At 46.2% G+C, this 18,295-nt stretch overlaps 1 protein-coding gene across 1 annotated transcript in view; it reads right to left on the bottom strand.

Annotated features, from left to right (window-relative positions):
• The window catches only part of ESRRB (estrogen related receptor beta), a 191,386-nt gene extending 186,579 nt beyond the window's left edge, over positions 1 to 4,807 (bottom strand). Inside the window, exon 1 of the mRNA XM_050798838.1 lies at positions 4,529 to 4,807. Within this exon, the coding sequence (XP_050654795.1) occupies positions 4,529 to 4,530 (2 nt within the window). The 5' untranslated portion in view covers positions 4,531 to 4,807. The remainder of the gene's footprint in view (positions 1 to 4,528) is intronic.
• Positions 4,808 to 18,295: the final 13,488 nt, after the last annotated feature.

Consider the following 18,295-nt stretch of genomic DNA (forward strand, 5'->3'; position numbering starts at 1 on the left):
CAAGTCTCACAGCTGAGAAAGGGGAGTGCCAGGATTTGAACTCTGGCTGTCTGGCTTGGAAGGCACACACTTAACTACAGCTCTCTACTGTCCATAGAGCAGGACTTAGGGCAAGAGGGCAGGAATTATCAATGATGAGGCGGGCTAACAAAGAGAAATGAAGCATAGACTCTGCTCTGTGGAGCTCCCGGCCTAATGAAGGAGACACAGAAACTAACAATCACAGCACAGGGGGTGAATGCAGTCACAGAGGGAGACCAGGCGGGGACCCTGAAAGCCCCAGGAAAAGGGAGACGGTGTCCGAGAAGAGGTGATGTAGACGTGTTATAGATGCCACCTTGACTTGAAAGGAGAAATGCAAGACTCACAGGGCACCGAGCTTGAAGCACTAAAGAAAGAACAGTGCCCAGGTACAGGTGAAATAAAAAGCCAAGGGATGCTGCAGAAAGAAAGTCGGCATCCTGGTGCCTCTGCTGACCTCATGAAGCAGGGAAAAAAGGCCCACGTGAAAGAAATAGAAACTGCTCACTTGGTTGGTGGCAGAAAAAAGGATGTGTGTTCACAGAGCATGCAGAATCCCCCTGTATCAGGGATTCCTGTCCTCCCTTTCCAAGCTGAAGAAGGAAATCTCTCTCCAGGGAAGCCAGGGCCTGTTTCAGCAGCCATATGGCTCTGACTTTCCTTGGAGAAGGAGGGGAGAGAGAGGCCAGAATGCTTGCCTGGACTTAGACTTCTGACCTCAGCTTGGCCTTGACATTGCTCGACCTTGGCCAAGTTGCTTCTCTGGCTGGAGACCAGAGAGTTCTTCACCTGCCTTTACCTGGGAACAGTAAGTCAGGCGGACTTTGAGGTCCTCCGTGAAGAAAGCCAGCAGGAGAACCAAGGCATCCAGACCAAAACAGATCAAAGTGGGAGAAGGGTCCTGTGGAGATGCTAATTGACTGGCTAAAGGGGAAGACTGAGCCCTCCAGCGGCATGACCAAAGTGGGAGAGAATCCATTTCTCTGGCCCCACCAGACGGCACAGGAACTCTCTAGCTGCTGGCAAATTGAGCCATACTCCTGTCTCTATGTTCTCACCTCCGAACTAGAGCAGGAGAAGTGATTTGGGGAGTTGAAGGCACATAGCCCCTCCAGGCCCTTAGTGAACGGACGGGCGCATCAGCTGTAGGGGCTTGGAGGGGACACTTTTCTGAGCACATCAGCTGACTCCAGCTTCAGAGCTTGCACCACAGTTGCCATTTTCGCTTTGTGAAATGATTCCCCTCTCTCCAGCTCCACAGTGCCTTCCACTTTGCAAGCATACAAGTTGTACAGAAGCCTGAAAATGCTGATGGCTTAACTGGTTTAATTTTTTTTTTTTTCCCAGCAGCCCTGAGGGGTTTTAACTCTTTCCTCCTGCAGAAACCCTGCTTTTGGAGTTGAATGTTGAAACTCTCACTGGGAGACTCATAAATATTCGGAGTCACTCTCTCCCTCTCTGTTTGATTAGGAAATGAGCCTTTAACTCAATGTAATCCCCAAGCCATTAACAAAAAAGCCCTCCACCGCTCCACTATTAGAATTTCACTCTTAACCCGCTGAGGATTGAATTAGATTAACATAACTACCCACAATCTGAGTTTATTTTCTGTGCCAGATAGAAATGTGTTTTCAAGAAAGGCGAAAAGGGGGAGGGAAAGCAGGAGGGAGAGAAAGAGCGGGAGGATAATGAAATGTAAAAATAGAGATAAGAAAAAGATGGACAGATATACTATAGAAGTGAAGTGATAGGTCTTTGGTTTTAAAATCCTGCCAGCTGCCATTTTAATTGATGGGGTATTTGGAGAGGCCTCAACTATGTAAAATCGTTTGAATTAGGGGAGCACTTTCCAGGTATTTGCGATTCCCTCTTCCTGCACCTGAGCCTGCTGCATTCCAAAGCACCTGCTCATTGCCCCCACTGTCCCCAATTTGGGAGGAGGTCAGGACTGGATTCCTACGTGTTCAAGGGCGGTGGGGGGGACCCATAAAACAATGGTGCATGCACACAGGAAACTGCTTGTTTACATTCAGAGAAATAAACAATGACAAGGATGGAATGGGTTAGATTTTGCAGACATGAAGTCACAGACAGCTCCGTAACCAATTGCATTTAAGAAATCAGTTTGAAAAAAAATGAGTTTGATGGGAGCTCAAACCACATAAAATTAATCGTTATTGAAGCAGAAACTAAATAATCAGAGGCTGTCTCATGCAAATACACTGAAGTTTCCCTGAACCGCATCACTGTAACTAAGCCCAATGGGCCAAATCACATCCTGACTTGAGGATGAAAGCCAGGCCCTCTATCACACTGTCAGGCAAACCCCTGTCTCACCTGAAAGGATCTACATGTAGGCCAGGGAAGAGGCAGTTTTTAGCTAAATGTCTCAACAAAATATTCTTCTCTCTGACCACGAAGGCTCTGAGAACGCAGAACTTGTTCAGGAATGCAGGACTCTCTCCCACTGCATTTAATCCTGACACACTGGGCCTGCACAGTGGGCCAGGCAGGCTCCAGCGTGCGGGCTGGGGAAGGGAGGGAGAATTTGCTCTTGTACTAAAAGGCTTTTGTAAAAGCCACACTTTCTCTCAAAAGCCATCGAGATCTGAAAGTCCTAGAAGTTTGGCTTTGCCAACAGCGAACTTCTCTGATTTCTGAATGCAATGTCTCAATCACTTCATTCACTTGAGCTTTAATTAACAATAACCCACCAAATCCCACTTCAGCATTATGGTGAAAAAACCTTAGCAGGATATATTTACCAGAATAGAGGCCCTTGTAACAGGAAGAATAATAATGCTGTATGGATAATACACTTTAACACCTAGTTGGTGCTTGTCACCCTCTGGAGTTCTTAGACTTCACCGTCTGTACTAGGTCTTAAATAGTGACATTTACCCCCTTGTACACCAAACTCCTTGTTCTGACTTTCTCCACTACTGAATGCGGTCTTACTGGCTGAACATGGGACGTTTACCTTCTAATTTCTCATTGCTTCCTGATCCACTCTCCCATCCAAAATAATGGATGAATGGATTAAAGATATTAATAACCCTAAACAAAATGCAGCTGAAAACATGGAACCAGAAAAAGGAAAGTTAAGGTTTCAGAAAGGTTACAATCAAAATGATATCAAATTGCTTCTCTAAACGTATGTGTATATATCCACATTTATTTAACTTTCATCAAGTCAGATTTGCTGGTAAAACTATTTTGTTTGTGATCAATCAAAAACAATACAGGCATCTCTGCTTTGTTTAATGCTTTTAAATTGTTGGAAAGATTATTTCTTTGTAGGATATTGTTCTCCCAAAGAAACCAAGGAGTCCTCAGCCATATAGCATATGGTATCCGTTGTATAAATAGAAACTCATGGTAAAAAAAAGAGGTACATTTAAAAAGTTGTACTTAAGTATACATTAGGCATCATTACTTTTTTTGCTTTTCCAAAATGTAGGGCTACTTTTCCTTTGTAAATTCTATAAAGCAAATCTTCCCAAGTACAGGGTTTCGGGTGAATACTATTCAATATTCAGAAACTAAAGTCCCAAACGTCGCACGGGAAGCTCGTGGCAGGTAAACCCTGTGGACACCGGACTATGGCTGGGGAGGCCCCATCTAGAGCTGCCCGAGGTGCACTCAGAGCCTGCACACTATTCGAATTGTCTGAAACAAGCACAGCTTTGACAAGCCTCGCGATATTAAGTTTCTTCCTTTGCGAAGGATGCAGAGCAAAGCAGTCAACAGCCCTCCTTCCACACCTGGCTTTGGCCTGGGACTCTTCCTCCCAGCCCCCAGCAAAGTTCCCTTTCAAGATTAAGAAGATATACCAAATGAGGGAGCCAATGACAGCCGGGAAGGCAGGACAAACCCTCAGCTCTCATCTTGACTTCTCAAAGCAAACTTGCTCCGCGGAGGGGAGGGGGAAAGTCATTTTCTTTAAGGTGCTATGGAAAACTGGTCATTGGGACTGTGGGGGCTCTCCCTGAACCTGCAAGTTCCCACATTGAAACCAGATCTTCCAGGAGCCCCCATCATTACCTGTCCTGTGGGCACTGGGTCTTCCTGGGTAACCTTCCCCAACTCGCCCTCCACCGGAGCTGCCAGCAAATAAAAGTTTTCACGCTGGGCGACATCTCTACCCTGCTGAGCCGCATGTAAACTTCCCTTGCCCTTCTGATGTACTTACTTTTTTTTCTCAGTGAAAACAAACAAAAATCAAAGGGAACTCACTGCTTCCAAATGAGTTTGTGTCACTGTCCCACCTAGCCATTCGGAGACCCTCTGACCTTCCTGTGACAGTCTAAGAAAGGTAAGGTTTTCCTCTCGGCCACACAGGGATGCTTTAGAGTGCGGAAAACCAGGATGAAAGAACAGGCATGGGGAGATATTTTTATCCATTGAGAGAGAGAGAGAGAGAGAGAGAAAGAAAGAGAGAGGGAAAGGGGACAGAAAAGGACCCGCAGAGTCTGGGGAGGAGAAAGGGAGAAGTTGGCTTACTCACATGCTTGGGGCTGGCGTGGAGGACGGGGCTGGTGTGGAATGTGCGGTCCCCTCAGGTGCTTTTGGTTGCTGATAACTCGTTGCTCCGCTCCTCCGGTACCAGCTGACAGTCCCCTGTCTGTGTCTCTTTGTGACTAAGGACACAGTACTCCCAACCTATAAATAGATCCCGACTCCGTGATTGATATAACAGGCAGCTGACAAAAAAAAAAAAAAAAAAAAAAAAAAAAAAAAATCTCACAACCATAACCAGGTCTTAAACAAAACAGCAAAAGGCTCTAGACTTTCAACTCCACCGAGCCCCACGCAGACTCCACAGCCACTGGTGGATGCAGGAAAGTGTGGAAGAAAAATATACCACGCAGGGAAGGAGGAACTGGGGGAGGGCAAGGGAAAAGGGGGGATGTGGAAGACAATGACTTCTCTAGTGGTGTGTGGCAGTCACTTGGGGTCACAGGAGAGCTGGTGACTGATGGTCGGCAGAAAGCAAGGGGAGGAGCCAGGGCAGGAGGTCCTGACCTGGAGAAGGAGAGCCACCCCCTCTCTGGATCCTGAGCCCGTGGCCCTGTCAGGGCCCGAGTCAAAGTCCTGACTTGGGAGCATTCGTCAGCTCAAGTGCTTTCCACGAAAGTTTCCATTCCTCCTGCCAAATTAGGAGGTAGGGAGAGAACTCAGTTTTCCCGGCTCAGGGGCCAGGCAGGCTTCCTGGGGGCCATGCAGAAGGCTCCTGGAGGGTGAGAGAGAATGTGCAGGTGCCTGGTGAGGCCAGGTCTTTGGAGAGGCCAAGAGATGGTGTTCCCAACAGAAGAACGGCCTGAAGTTGAAAGGCCTTGGGGGTGTGAGTGTCTCTGCTTTTTCCAGAAAGATTTCTTAGGACATCAAGTCGTCTGAAAAGGTTTCCTTTTTGGAGAACAAGCCTCGCTCTTTGGGGTACTGGATGGTCTCTAAGAGGCACTGCCTGTCCCAGTTTCTACAAAGTTGGGGCAGCCTCTCTGGGATAGGCCAGCCCAGCTCTGAAAGCGGAGCCAAGGGGCTGTTTCTGGAAGATGGAAGAATCTTGGTGAAACGGCACAAGTATGGGCTGTTCAACAATTAACCAGGTGAGCACGCATTACCCCAGGGGGCTTCCCATCTGCCAGCTGGAGACCCACTTGCTTTGACTACACAGGGTCATCTGTCTTGATTTTCTGGATTTCCTGTGCATGCTAAATGAGGCAGAATTTCAGGTGAGTTTCCCTTTCAAGAAGGGTCACAGGACGAGCCCCTTGCTGGTGTGGATAAGGGACAGGTACTTCATAATCCCCAAAACTTCCTGATCCCCAATTTTTAAAAGAAATGAAGTTGAACCTCTTCTTCATGTTAGATCTAATCCTTTACTCTCCAGGTTATCGGAAACTACAAGGATGGGGTGGTATCTAAGCTGTTGAAGTCGAAAACCTATTTAATGTGTAGAGCCTCCAATCTTTATCCCAGTAGCCTGCCACTGGAATATGAGCTCCAAGAAGGTAAAGATTATGTGTTTGTCTCATTCATCATCACATCCCCATGATACCTGATCCATAGTAAGACTCTGCTGAGTACGGATTGATTGACTGACTAATTGAATGAATGAGTGATTCTTAAGATACTATCATTTGAGCCACTCCTTTGGACTAAGTAAGATACTGTCTAGAAATGTCTGTAGCGTAAGAGTGTCCCTAGGAAGGCCCAGAACTGGGAGTGAGACTTCAGGCAGATATAGTCAAACTGCTGTATTTTCACTCGCAGTTTTATCTGAGAACCATTGCCCTTCTGAGTACCAGGCCAGTGATGCCAGTGGTCAGCCACTAAGCACTCCTCTCTAATCAGGCCTGGCCACACACAGGGTTCTCTGCAAGTTTAGTTGCTGGAAAAGCAGATAATCCTGCAGAGACAGGGCTCTAGAGAGGCTCCCATTCTGATGACTGGGGCTATAGCCACTTAGACTCACATTCACCACCAGCCTCCTTCCCAGGGAAAAACCTTTCTCTTCTAATGCAAACTGAGGACTTCCCTCCCTGATTTGCTTTCTCCTCCAATTCTCATCAAGCCCTTGCTGATCTCTGGCAGACATCCTGCAGCCCCTCCTAGGGCTTCCACAGCCCCCTAGCACAGCACGCTGTCTGTAGGAAGGGCTGTGTTTGGGTTGAACCCAGCCACCCCTCTCCTTAGAAAGCCCCTGTGGCACCTTTGTTTTGGCTTTTTATCTCTAGGTCGACCTCTGAATCATCTCACAGTCTGATTCTCAACTCTGCCAACTGAACTGAGCCTTGGTGTCTGCCCCCTTGAAGCTGGCCTGGGGGCAGCAGGGGTCTGCTGGGATCAGCTGATAAGCAGTGGCATTTCTCTCTGCTCACAGGGGCTCTCTTGAAGGGCAGGTCATCATCATCTTAGGAGATCCCAGGCTTTTGCCTGCAGGAGGTTCATCATGGCCTCACTTTCTCATCACAAAATCTCTCCAGCTTCAAGGGCCAGGCCCCCTAGTCTACTGGGAGCAGATGCGCATCCTGACACACACCTCTGAGCCTGTCAGACTGGGCTGTTAAGTACAGACTCTGGACTGGAACTCCCTGGGTTGGAATCATGCCTCTTCCACTTATTATTGGGAAAGTCTAGAAAAATCCCTTGGTTTTTTTGTGCTTCGGTTTCCTCATCTGCAATGCGGGAATTCTAAGTGTCTGTCTCCTAGGATTGTCATGAAGACAAAATGACTCAACACAAAAGGATGCTTAGAACAATGCCTGGCCCATCCAGTGTCCTCTATATATGCTCCAGGTATATCAGCCCCCACGTGTGCCCCATGCTCATTCTGGAGGTGGCCCCTGCCCACCTGAGCCATATCACTCGATCTTGCTTTGGTTCTTCCCTAAAATTGGCAAGTGGCTCTGGCAGGGCAAATACCTGATGGCAAGACGTGCTCTGGCTGCAGAGCCTGGCCAGAAGTCAGAGGTCAGGAAGAGAAGACTGCGTGGGGACTTTTGGAGTTTCAATGTGTTTTACTAGTGTGTTTTAGTGTGTTTTGGAGTTTTACACCCAAAAGCAGGTATAGAGAAGAACAGGAAGACCCGGAGGATTCCATATCTGTCCTGGTTTCCGCACCTATCACACAGAGCCAGGTTCATAATACACTCACTCCTCCCTGCACTGCTCCGTTCCTTTGCCCCAGAGATTCCCTGTGTCCTGGCACAGCTGAGTATTCCACCTTGAGGCTACCATGCAGCAGTTGGCCAGAACATGGTTTTTTAAAAAATGATCCAAATATCACTGCAACCTCAATTATTCCAGAGATGCTCTGCCCCCCTGGAGTATTCTGGTGTCCCAGAACAGTTACATGTTCCACCTTGGGGCTACCACTCAGAAGTTGACCAGAACATGACATTTTTGAAAAAAATCCAAATATCCCAGCAACCCCAATTATTCCATGAGATTATGAGCTCTGCCTCCTCCTTCAAAGGTGATTCCAACTCTTCTAGAATTTCTTGAGTTTTCCCTCCTAATCCCTCCTTTTCAATTTTTTTTTAGTATACAATATATACTTTTTCTTTTTTTTGTTTTAGAGATGGGATTTCAGTATGTTGCTCAGGCTAGTCTCAAGCTCCTGGGCTCCAGCGATCTTCCTGCCTCAACCTCCCAAATAGCTGGGACTACAGGCACATGCCACCATGCCAGCTGTCTTTTTCTTAATACTGTAAATTCATATGGCATAAAATTCACCATCAATTTTTTTATTGTACTGATAGAAAGGCTTTGAATTGTTCTGGAAATGTTAGGGAATTAGATAGCCAGAATGCTTGCATAACATAGTAAATATACTAAAGTCCACTGGAAAAAAAATTAATTGACACATAATAACTGTACGTACATACAGCGTGTAATAATCAAATCAGAGTATTAAGCATTACTATCATCTCGAGCATTCATTGTTTCTTTGTGGTGAGAACATTTAAGATCCTTTCTTCTAGCTCTTTTGAAATATGCCATCCAATATTGTTAGCTCTAACCATCTTTCTGTGCAATAGCACACCAGAACTTATTTCTCCTATTTAACTGAGACACTGTAGCACTAACTAGTCTCTCCCCATCCACCTTTCTCACTCCCTTCCCCAGCCTCTGGTAACCACTATTTTACTCTCTACTTCTAAGAGGTCAGCTTTTTCAGATTCTGCATATGAGCAAATTCACCATTTTAAAGTATGCAGTTGAGTGACGTTAAGCACACTCACAATGCTGCACACTGTGCAAACTATCACCACTGTTTAGTTCCAGAACATTTCATCACTCCCAAAGAGATCCCCGTACACATTAAGCAGGCACCTTCCATTCCCCCATTAGTTGGCTAGGGCTGCCATAGCAAAAGACCTGAGACTTGGTGGCTTAAACAAAAGGCATTTATTTCTCTTTAACATATGCATTTTGGAGACCCTAGCTTCCAGCAACCACATATCTGCTTTCTGCCTCTACGGATTTGCCTATTCTGTATATTTCATATAAACAACATCACACAATAAGTGGTCCTTCCCTAAACTCTTAACCCCACGTGTCTATTCTGTAGAAACAAGGAGGCTGACCTTTCTTGCAGTACTTTTTGTTTGGCGGGGTCTGCCAGGCCCTTGGCCTACATCCAGTCCAGTTCTTAACCCCTAGGTCTGAGGGTGAGCCTCCCAGCCTAAGAAGTCAATGACCATTTGTGAATACCTGTTATGTACTAGCTGTTTCACCCAGGTTTTCTCGTCAAATCCTCGGCACACCCCCACAGGAAGAATTATTACTTCTTGTATTAGTCTGCAAGGGCTGCAGAATAAAGTGGCCAAAACTGGGGTCCTGAAACAACAGAAATGTATTGGCTCCTAGTTCTGGAGGCTGGAAGTCTGGGATTAGGGTGTCAGCAGGATTGGTTCCTTCTGAGGGCTCGGAGGGAGAATCTGTTCCAGGCCTCGCTCTTAGCTTCTGGTGGTTGACTGGCAGTCTTTGGGGTTCCTTGGCTTGTAGATGCACCATCACCCCAGTCTCTGCCTTCAGCGTCACAGTACGTTAGCCCTGTGTGCGTTTCTGCCTCTGTGTCCAAATTTCCCCTTTTTATAAGGACACCAGGTATGGGAGGAGGGCCCACCCTAGTGAATTCATCTTAACTTGATCATCTGCAAAGACCTTATTTCTAAAGAAGGTCACCTTCATAGGAACTGGGAGCCAGTACTTCAACATCATTGTGGGAAACACAGCTCAACCCAGAAGATTCCCTTTTACAGAATAAGCAACTGAAAGTGCAGGAGGTCTTGTCCCCGGAACGAGACAGAGCTGTGTCACCACAAAGAAAGGACACAGGCAGAGGGAGGTGGGCCCTTGACCGCTCCTGTCCGGCCTCGGGGATGCGTGCACCTCCACTGGCTCAGTGCCACAGGGCTCCATTTGGCTTGCTCCAGCGTCATTAGTCCCGGCACATCAAGGTGACTTTACATTGTTTACAAGGGCCACTGAAAGTGCAGTCATCCCCCTCCCACACTGTCTTATCAATTCATTTACCTTTCCGAATTCCCTAACAGACTGCCAGCCAGGAGGGGTGGGCAAGGACCTGCAGTCCAGGAAGGGCCCGCCTCCACTTTATCTGGAAAGAAAAATCTATCTGCTTGGGGATAGACCTAAATACAACACACCGGTGCGACTAGGCCATTAATCATCTCTCGCCGGGACACAGGAGACCAGGAAGCAGCATTGTGGGCACGCTGGCTTTAAACTCAAGGGTGAGAAAGCTCTGGGGACACACCATTTCCAGAGGGCATTCTACAGGTGCATCAGGTGGAGGTCACACAGTTTGATGCTGGTGACATCTTGCATGGGAAGAGGAGGCAAGAAGGGCAGATTGATGTCCCCAAAGGATTCCCTGAAAGCAGGTGCTCGCGCTGAAATAAATACCCACCCCCTGGTGGCTGCAGAATGCCTTTTGACCAGGAATACATTTGCTGGGGAACTCTCCATGCCCAGCAGTTTGGCACATGCCTACAATCCCCTGGGGGATGCTGTATTCTTCTTAGAGGAGGGGGAGCTGCCTGAACAGGGACTCATGGAATAACAGGAGACCTAAGTCGACAAATCAAAGGCCCCCAGGCCCAGACTCCCTCTCCCCATTTCCACCATTTCCTTACTCCAGGAGACCTGCCCTGCTGCCCAGCCAGCCTGCATGGCATCCCATAAACACGCTGTCCCAGCTAGGTGTGTTCCTGGCTCCGCTGCCTCCCTTCTGTCTTACTTAATTTCTATTCATTCTTCAGGGCCCAGGTCAAGTGTGACATCTCACCTGTCCACTCCCTTTTCACAGCATCCCTCACCTCCAATCTCCTCCCACCACCACCAACATGTCTCATCTGAGTGTCTGTCACATCTCACATCGCCTTGAGTAGTGTGCTGTCTTCTCACCTGTGTTTGTCTCAAGCAACAAAAAGGCAGTAATAATGGAACAATTGCTGACATTCATTGAGCACTGTTGTGTGCTAAGTTCTGTGGAAAGCACCTGATCTACATCGCCTTATTTAAATCTTACAACTACCCTGATGGTCATTATTTTCTCCAGTTCATCAGCTGGGAAACTGGCAAGCCAAGTGGGCAAGTGACTTGCCCACATTGGACAGTGGGTAGATGGTAGAGTTAGGATCAGCCTCTGCCTGGTATAAAAGCCCATGCTCATAGTGTTTCTGCTATGGCTCCCCACCCAAGTAGGGGGTACACAGTGACACTTTCTCATGGTGTTAGTGAACTAAAGCAATAGGATTTCCACCAAGAACACAACTGGAAGGGAATGCACAAAGAGAGATGGGCTTGCACTGGCTGGGTGCACCCTGTGGGGCGTTTCCAGGGCTCAGGGCATATCTACCATGGTTTGAGTCTTTTCCTCTGGCTGAGTAAGAGAAAGATCTTAGAACTTAATGACTGCTGGGAGATTTCCCAGTTATTGGATAGACCCCATAGGGAATAGTTAGATCTCCCTAGTCTTTCCTTCAGGATGGGATTTAAAGCGGGAAAAGGAGGTGAAGGGCAGGAGAAGGGCAAGGGTGGAAAGTTTAGGAAGTCTCAGAGCTGGATGTGGCCAAAGCTCATGCTGGCCATGGATTCCAGCAGCTCTTCCCAGGCCTTCTGTCTTGTTCCTTATAAACTGGGGATAGAGAGCTGATCCCAAATCTGCTCTGTAAAATGGGAGGGCTGAAGATACCTATACAATTCTGGTCAGCAATAAACACGCTATTATTCTGCAGTTTTTCAGAGCTGCCATTAGTATACTTTGGTCAAAAGCAGCCAGAACCCCACTGTGACCAACTTAAGCAGAAATAGAACTTATTGAAATGATATAAAGTAATTCATATTAAAAAAAGGAAAGACCATCTGGGTGTGGTGGCTCAAGCCTGTAATCCCAGCACTTTGGGAGGCAGAGGTGGGCACCTGAGGCCAAGAGTTCAAGATCAGCCTGGCCAACATGGTGAAATTCTGCTAAAAATATAAAATTAGCCAGGCGTGGTGGCACGCACCTATAATCCCAGCTACCTGGGAGACTGGGGCAGGAGAATCACTTGAACCTGGGAAGCGGTGGTTGCAGTGAGCTGAGAGTGCGCCCCTGCACTCCAGCCTCGTTGACAGAGCAAGGCTTCATCTCAGAAACAAACAACAACAACAATAACAGAAGGAAAGACTGAGGAAACGAAGGTGGCTCTGGGAGTCTGAGAACAGAATGTGGTGGCTTCTTTGGGACACAGTCACTAGAATGAATGAGCTCCAAGCAACTGCCAACCCTGCCTCCTTCTGCTTAAAGGCCAAAAGCCACAGGAAAGATACTGACTGGCTTAGCCTGGGTCACATGATCACCTTGGGTGGTGAGGAGGTGGGAGAGGTTGACAGCTCACTAGGACTATGCACAATGGGAGAAAAGTAATTCCCCAAAAAGAGACTAGGGTCCTGCACCTCTCCAAAAGCAAATGGATGCTGGTAGTCAAACTTTAAAAGTAGAAATTGTGCTGGGCGCGGTGGCTTACGCCTGTAATCCCAGCACTTTGGGAGGCCAAGGCAGGTGGATGGGGAGATTGAGACCACCCTGGCTAACACAGTGAAACCCGTTCTCTACTAAAAATACAAAAATTAGCCGGGCGTGGTGGTGGGCAGCTGTAGTCCCAGCTACTCAGGAGGCTGAGACATGAGAATGGCATGAACCCGGAAGGTAGAGCTTGCAGTGAGCCGAGATCCCGCCACTGCCCTCCAGCCTGGGGGACAGAGCGAGATTCCGTCTCTATAAATAAATAAATAAATAAATAAATAAATAAATAAATAAATTGTTCAGGACTCTCAGGAATATGAATTTGCCATATTGAAAAAAAATCTCTGGGGATTTTGAGCCTTTTAAGGGATAGAGAGATTGATGGCAGCCCTCTACCATATCTCCGATAAGTTTCTGTTCTTCCTCCTGCCCCAGGATATCAGCTCCATCCAGCCCTGCTGCTAGCCCCTCTCCAGGACTCTGTTCTATCAGTTCTCCCCTCCCTCTCTCCCATCACTGATTCTCTCCAATGACTCCTTCCACAAAACTTACTGAAATGCTTTAAAGTCGGCTCTATTCAACATCAAAACAAAACAAAACTGCATTGTGTTGGACCCTGCCTTCCCCTCAGTCTATTTCCCTACATTGTGCAATGTCACCCCCTGGACCATGGATCTTTTAGAGTCTTATTTACGTCTCCCTTCTACATGTGGCTGTGTTCATAACCAGGTAACTGCATTAAATGCAGTGTGCTCAAAACCAGATTTATCATCTTCTTCTATAAATGCACTCTTCTGCCTGTGTTCCCTCTTAACTAACAGTACCACCATCCACCTCATTCCCCAAACTGGAAGCCTCCAAGTCCTTAATTCCTCCTTCTCCCTCCACATCTAATTAGCCACCAAGTCTGATCACCAGGATATGGTCAAATTTGATCTCATTCCTTCCCTCCTAGCAGGTGTGAGGTGATATTGCGGTTCTGATTTGCATTTCCCTGATTATTAGTGTTGTTGAGCCTCTTTTCAAGTATTGTTGGCTATCTGTATATCTTCTTTAGAGAAGTGTCTATTCAAGTCCTTTGCCCATTTTAAAATCAAGTTATTGGCTGGGGTAGGTGGCTCATGCCTGTAATTCCAGCACTTTGGGAGGCTGAGGTGGGGGATTACCTAAAGTCAGGAGTTCAAGACCAGCCTGGCCAACATGGTGAAACCCTGTTCCTAATAATAATACTAAAAATTAGCCAGGCATGGTGGCTCATGCCTGTAATCCCACCTACTCAGAAGGCTGAGGCAGGAAAATTTCTTGAACCTGGGAGGCAGAGTTTGCAGTGAGCCATTGCACTCCAGCCTGCGAGACAAGAATGAAACTCTGTCTCAAAATCAATCAATTGATCAATCAATCAAGTTATTTGTTCTTGTTTCAGCTGTTGAATTGTAGGAGTTTCTTGGGCATTCTGGATAGTAATCCCGTATCGGGTATGTGGTCTGCAAATAGTTTCTCCCACTTTACAGATTGCCTTTTCACTCTGTTGATGGTTTGCTTTGCTGCATGGATTTTTAGTTTGACATGATCCTACACATCCAATTTTGCTTTTGTTGCCTGTGCTTTTGGTGTCAAATCCAAGAAATCATTGCCAACTTTTTCTCCTATGTTTTCTTTTGAAGATTTGCAGTTCCAGATCTTGCATTTAAATCTTTAATCCATTTTAAGTTGATTTTTGTATATAGTGTAAGATAAGCATTCAATTTCATTCTTCTCCATATACAAATACAGTTTTCTCAGCACCAGTTGCTGAAAGGACTATCTTATCCACATGTATTCTTGGACCCTTGTGAAAGACGAGTTGACCGTATATACATGCATTTATTTCTGGGCTGTCTATTCTATACTATACCACGGTCTGTGTGTCTGTTTTTATGCCAGTACCATACCATACTGTTTTAATTTCTATAGATTTGTAGTATATTTTGAAATCAGGAAGTGTGATGCCTCCAGTTTTGTTCTTCTTGCTCAAGGTTGCTTTAGTTATTTGGGGTCTTTTGTGGTTCCATATGAATTTTAGATTGTTTCCTCTATTTCTATAAAAAATGCCATTGAGATTTTTGATAGGGATTGCACCGAGTCTGTAGATAGCTATGGATATATGGCTATTTTAACAATATTAAGTCTTCCAATCCATGACCACAGGATGGCTTTACATGTATTCCTGTCTTCCTTAATTTGTTTCATCAATGATTTGTACTTTTATTTTGAGACCGAGTCTCTCTCTTTCGCCCAGGCTGGAGTGCAGTGGCATGATCTCAGTTCACTGCAACCTCTGCCTCCCTGGCTCAGTGATTCTCCTGCCTCAGCCTCCTGAGTAGCTGGGATTACAGGCTTGCACCACCACACCTCGCTAATTTTGTAGAGATGGGGTTTCACCATGTTGGCCAGGCTGGTCTTGAAGTCCTGGCTTTAAGTGATCTGCCCACCTCTGCTGTAATCCCGAAGTGCTGGGATTACAGGTGTGAACCACTGCATCAGGCCAATGATTTGTACTTTTTAGTGTACAGGTGTTTCACCTCCTTGGCTAAGTTTATTCCTAAGTATTTTATTCTTTTTGAAGCTATGGTAACTGGGATTTCTTTCTTAATTCCCTTTTCAGATAGCTTGTTGTAGGATATAGAATCACAACTAATTAGGCCAGGTGTGGTGGCTTCGGTCTATAATCCCAACATTTTGAGAGGCTGAGGAAGGCAGATTGCCTGAGTCCCAGAGTTTGAGACCAGCTTGAGCAACATAGCCAAACCCTGTCTCTACAAAAACTACAAAAAATTAGCCAGGTGTGGTGGCATACACCTGTGGTCCCAGCTAATTGGGAGGCTGAAGGAGGAGGATTGCTTGAGCCTGAGAGGCAGAGATTGCTGTCAGCCAAGATTGCACCACTGCACTCCAGCCTGGATGACAGAGCAAGACCCTGTCAAAAAAACAAAAAAAAAGAAGAAGGAAGGAAGGAAGGAAGGAAGGAAGGAAGGAAGGAAGGGAGGGAGGGAGGGAGGGAGGGAGGGAGGGAGGGAGGGAGGGAAAGAAAGAAAGAAAGGAAGGAAGGAAGGAAGGAAGGAAGGAAGGAAGGAAGGAAGGAAGGAAGGAAGGAAGGAAGGAAGAAAGAAAGAAAGAAAGAAAGAAAGAAAGAAAGAAAGAAAGAAAGAAAGAAAGAAAGAAAGAAAGAAAGAAAGAAAGAAAGAAAGAAAGGTAACTGATTTTTGTATGTTAATTTTGTATCTTGCAACTTTACTATATTTATTAGTTCTAACAGATTTGGGAGGATTTTTCTGTATATATTGTGTCATCTGCAGAGATAATTTTGCTTCTCCCTTTCTGATTTCTATGCCTTTTGTCTCTTTTACTTGCCTAACTGCTCTGGCCAGGACTTGCAGTACTATGTTGAGCCAAGTGGTGAGAGTGGCCATCCTTGCCTTGTTAATTTTCTTATTTAAAATATCCAATGGCTCTCCATTTTCCATGGGATAAAACCCAAGTCCTTTAGTTTTCATAATTCAGCTCTAACTCATATTCCTGGTCACATCTCTCGCCACCCCCTGGCACATGGTACTGTCTCCCTTGCACCGCTGCGTTCTCTTTCATCCCTCTGCCTGAAATACAGCACCGGCCTTCAAAGCCCAGCTCTAGTGTCACCTCCTCTAGGAGCCTTTCCCTACTTCAGCCACTGCTTCCTCTGAACTCCTACAGGATTGTGGGACACACTCTCCTAAAACACATATCACACAGTACTGTAAAGATTTGTTCACATGTTGGTCTCCATCCCTGGGAGGTAGCTCCTGGAGAATGAGGACTTGCTTTTTCTTGTTTTTATCATCCTCTGTCCCACTACCAACCAGTGCCTATCCCAGCTCCTGGCATTCACTAGGTGATCTATAAATGTTCGTTGAATGAATGAATGAAAACGAATTAGGAAACATAGAGTAAATGGGTGAAGAGTAGGGAAAGAGATCAACATAGGATGAATGAGAAATGGTCTGCAGGGTGTCAGATGAGAACGTTGTGCACTGCACAACTCCAGGAGGCACCATCCATGGGGCAGTGCATATGAATTTCCTAGAATTGGGCAGATCACAATGTGGGCAGGTATGTGCAGCAGCCCCACAAAAAGAACTGACTTAGGAAGGGATAAACCCTCTTCTAGGAGAAAAAGAACCAGCTACCAGTTAATATTTGAGTTGGAAGAGGCTTTTGGAGAAGAGAACATAGATGAAAATGATGAAAGAGGCATTTGAGCAAGTGCAGCAGACATCATGGATTGCCTTGTAGTCTTCCGGTTTTCCTGGCTGGCTGGGCCAATTACTGTAGACGTTAACAATGCCAGGTGTTTCTCCAGCTTCCCTTATAGTTAGAGGTTTCCATGTGTCCCAGTCAAACAATAAGACTTAAGGGGAAGTTTGCTGGGGTGGAAAGGGAAGGCATTTGGGCAATATTTTCCTCCATGATAGAAAGAGAGACAGACCAGGGGAAAGAGCTGCAGAAGCCATTGTGTAATCATAAAAAAGAAACTTGGACAGGAAAAGCCAACATGCCAAGGACAGCAGAGCACAAGGATGGAAAAGGTGTGGGACTATGGCTCACTGGTGACCCGCTGGGCCAAGAAACCAACCCTGGAACCAACTACTTCTTGTTATAGAAGACGATGCATGTTTCTATTGCCTAAATCACTGTTTCCTTTTCATAGTCTCTCTGTTACTTGCATCCCAAAGCATTCTAACTAATAAATTAGGTGTGGTGCTACATATGGTAAATGGTGCTACATATGGCCCAGAGCCAGACAATTAATATAAACTGCATGTAAACCAGTAGAAAAGCCCTGAGACCCCACAGGTTAAGAATCCTAAAATGCAGCCGAGAGAGGTGGCTCACATCTGTAATCCCAGCACTTTGGGAGGCTGAGGTGGGTGGATCACCTGAGTCTAGGAATTTGAGAGCAGCCTGGCCAACATGGTGAAACTCCATCTCTACTAAAAATACAAAAATTAGCAGGGCGTGGTGGCACACGCCTGTAATCCCAGCTGCTTGGGAGGCTGAGGCAGGAGAATTGGTTGAACTTGGGAGGTGGAGGTTGCAGTGAGCCGAGATTGTGTCATTGCACTCCAGCCTGGGTGACAGAGACTCCGTCCAAAAAAAAAAAAAAAAAAATCCCTAAAATGCAAACATTGGTAGAATAATGTCAATGGTGTGAATTTCATTTCACACTTTCAGTTACTCCATTTCTCCCTCTAATAAGTTGGCACCATTTTCCCTTTTATTTATTTATTTTTTGAGACAGAGCCTTGCTCTGTGCCCCAGGCTCGACTGCAGTGACAGGATCTTGGCTCACTGCAACCTCCACCTCCCAGGTTCAAACGATTCTTGTGCCTCAGCCTCCTGAGTAGCTGGGATTACAGGCACGTGCCACCACATCCAGTTAATTTTTATATTTTTAGTAGATATGGGGTTTTACCATGTTGACCAGGCTGGTCTTGATCTCCTGAACTCAAGTAATCCACCCACCTTGGCCTCCCAAAGTGCTGGGATTATAGCCATGAGCCACCGCGCCTGGTCACCATCTTCCTTTAACCCCAAGCCCCACTTCCAAAAAATTATTGTCAGTCTTTGGGTTAGAAGAAAACCTGCCCATTTTGCAGCCCTTTACAAAATGATTCCTCACTGTTTCAGTCACAGTAGCCCCTGGGCATATGGGACAAGGTG

The sequence above is a fragment of the Macaca thibetana genome, chromosome 7, assembly GCF_024542745.1.
Source record: "Macaca thibetana thibetana isolate TM-01 chromosome 7, ASM2454274v1, whole genome shotgun sequence".
NCBI lineage: Eukaryota > Metazoa > Chordata > Mammalia > Primates > Cercopithecidae > Macaca > Macaca thibetana.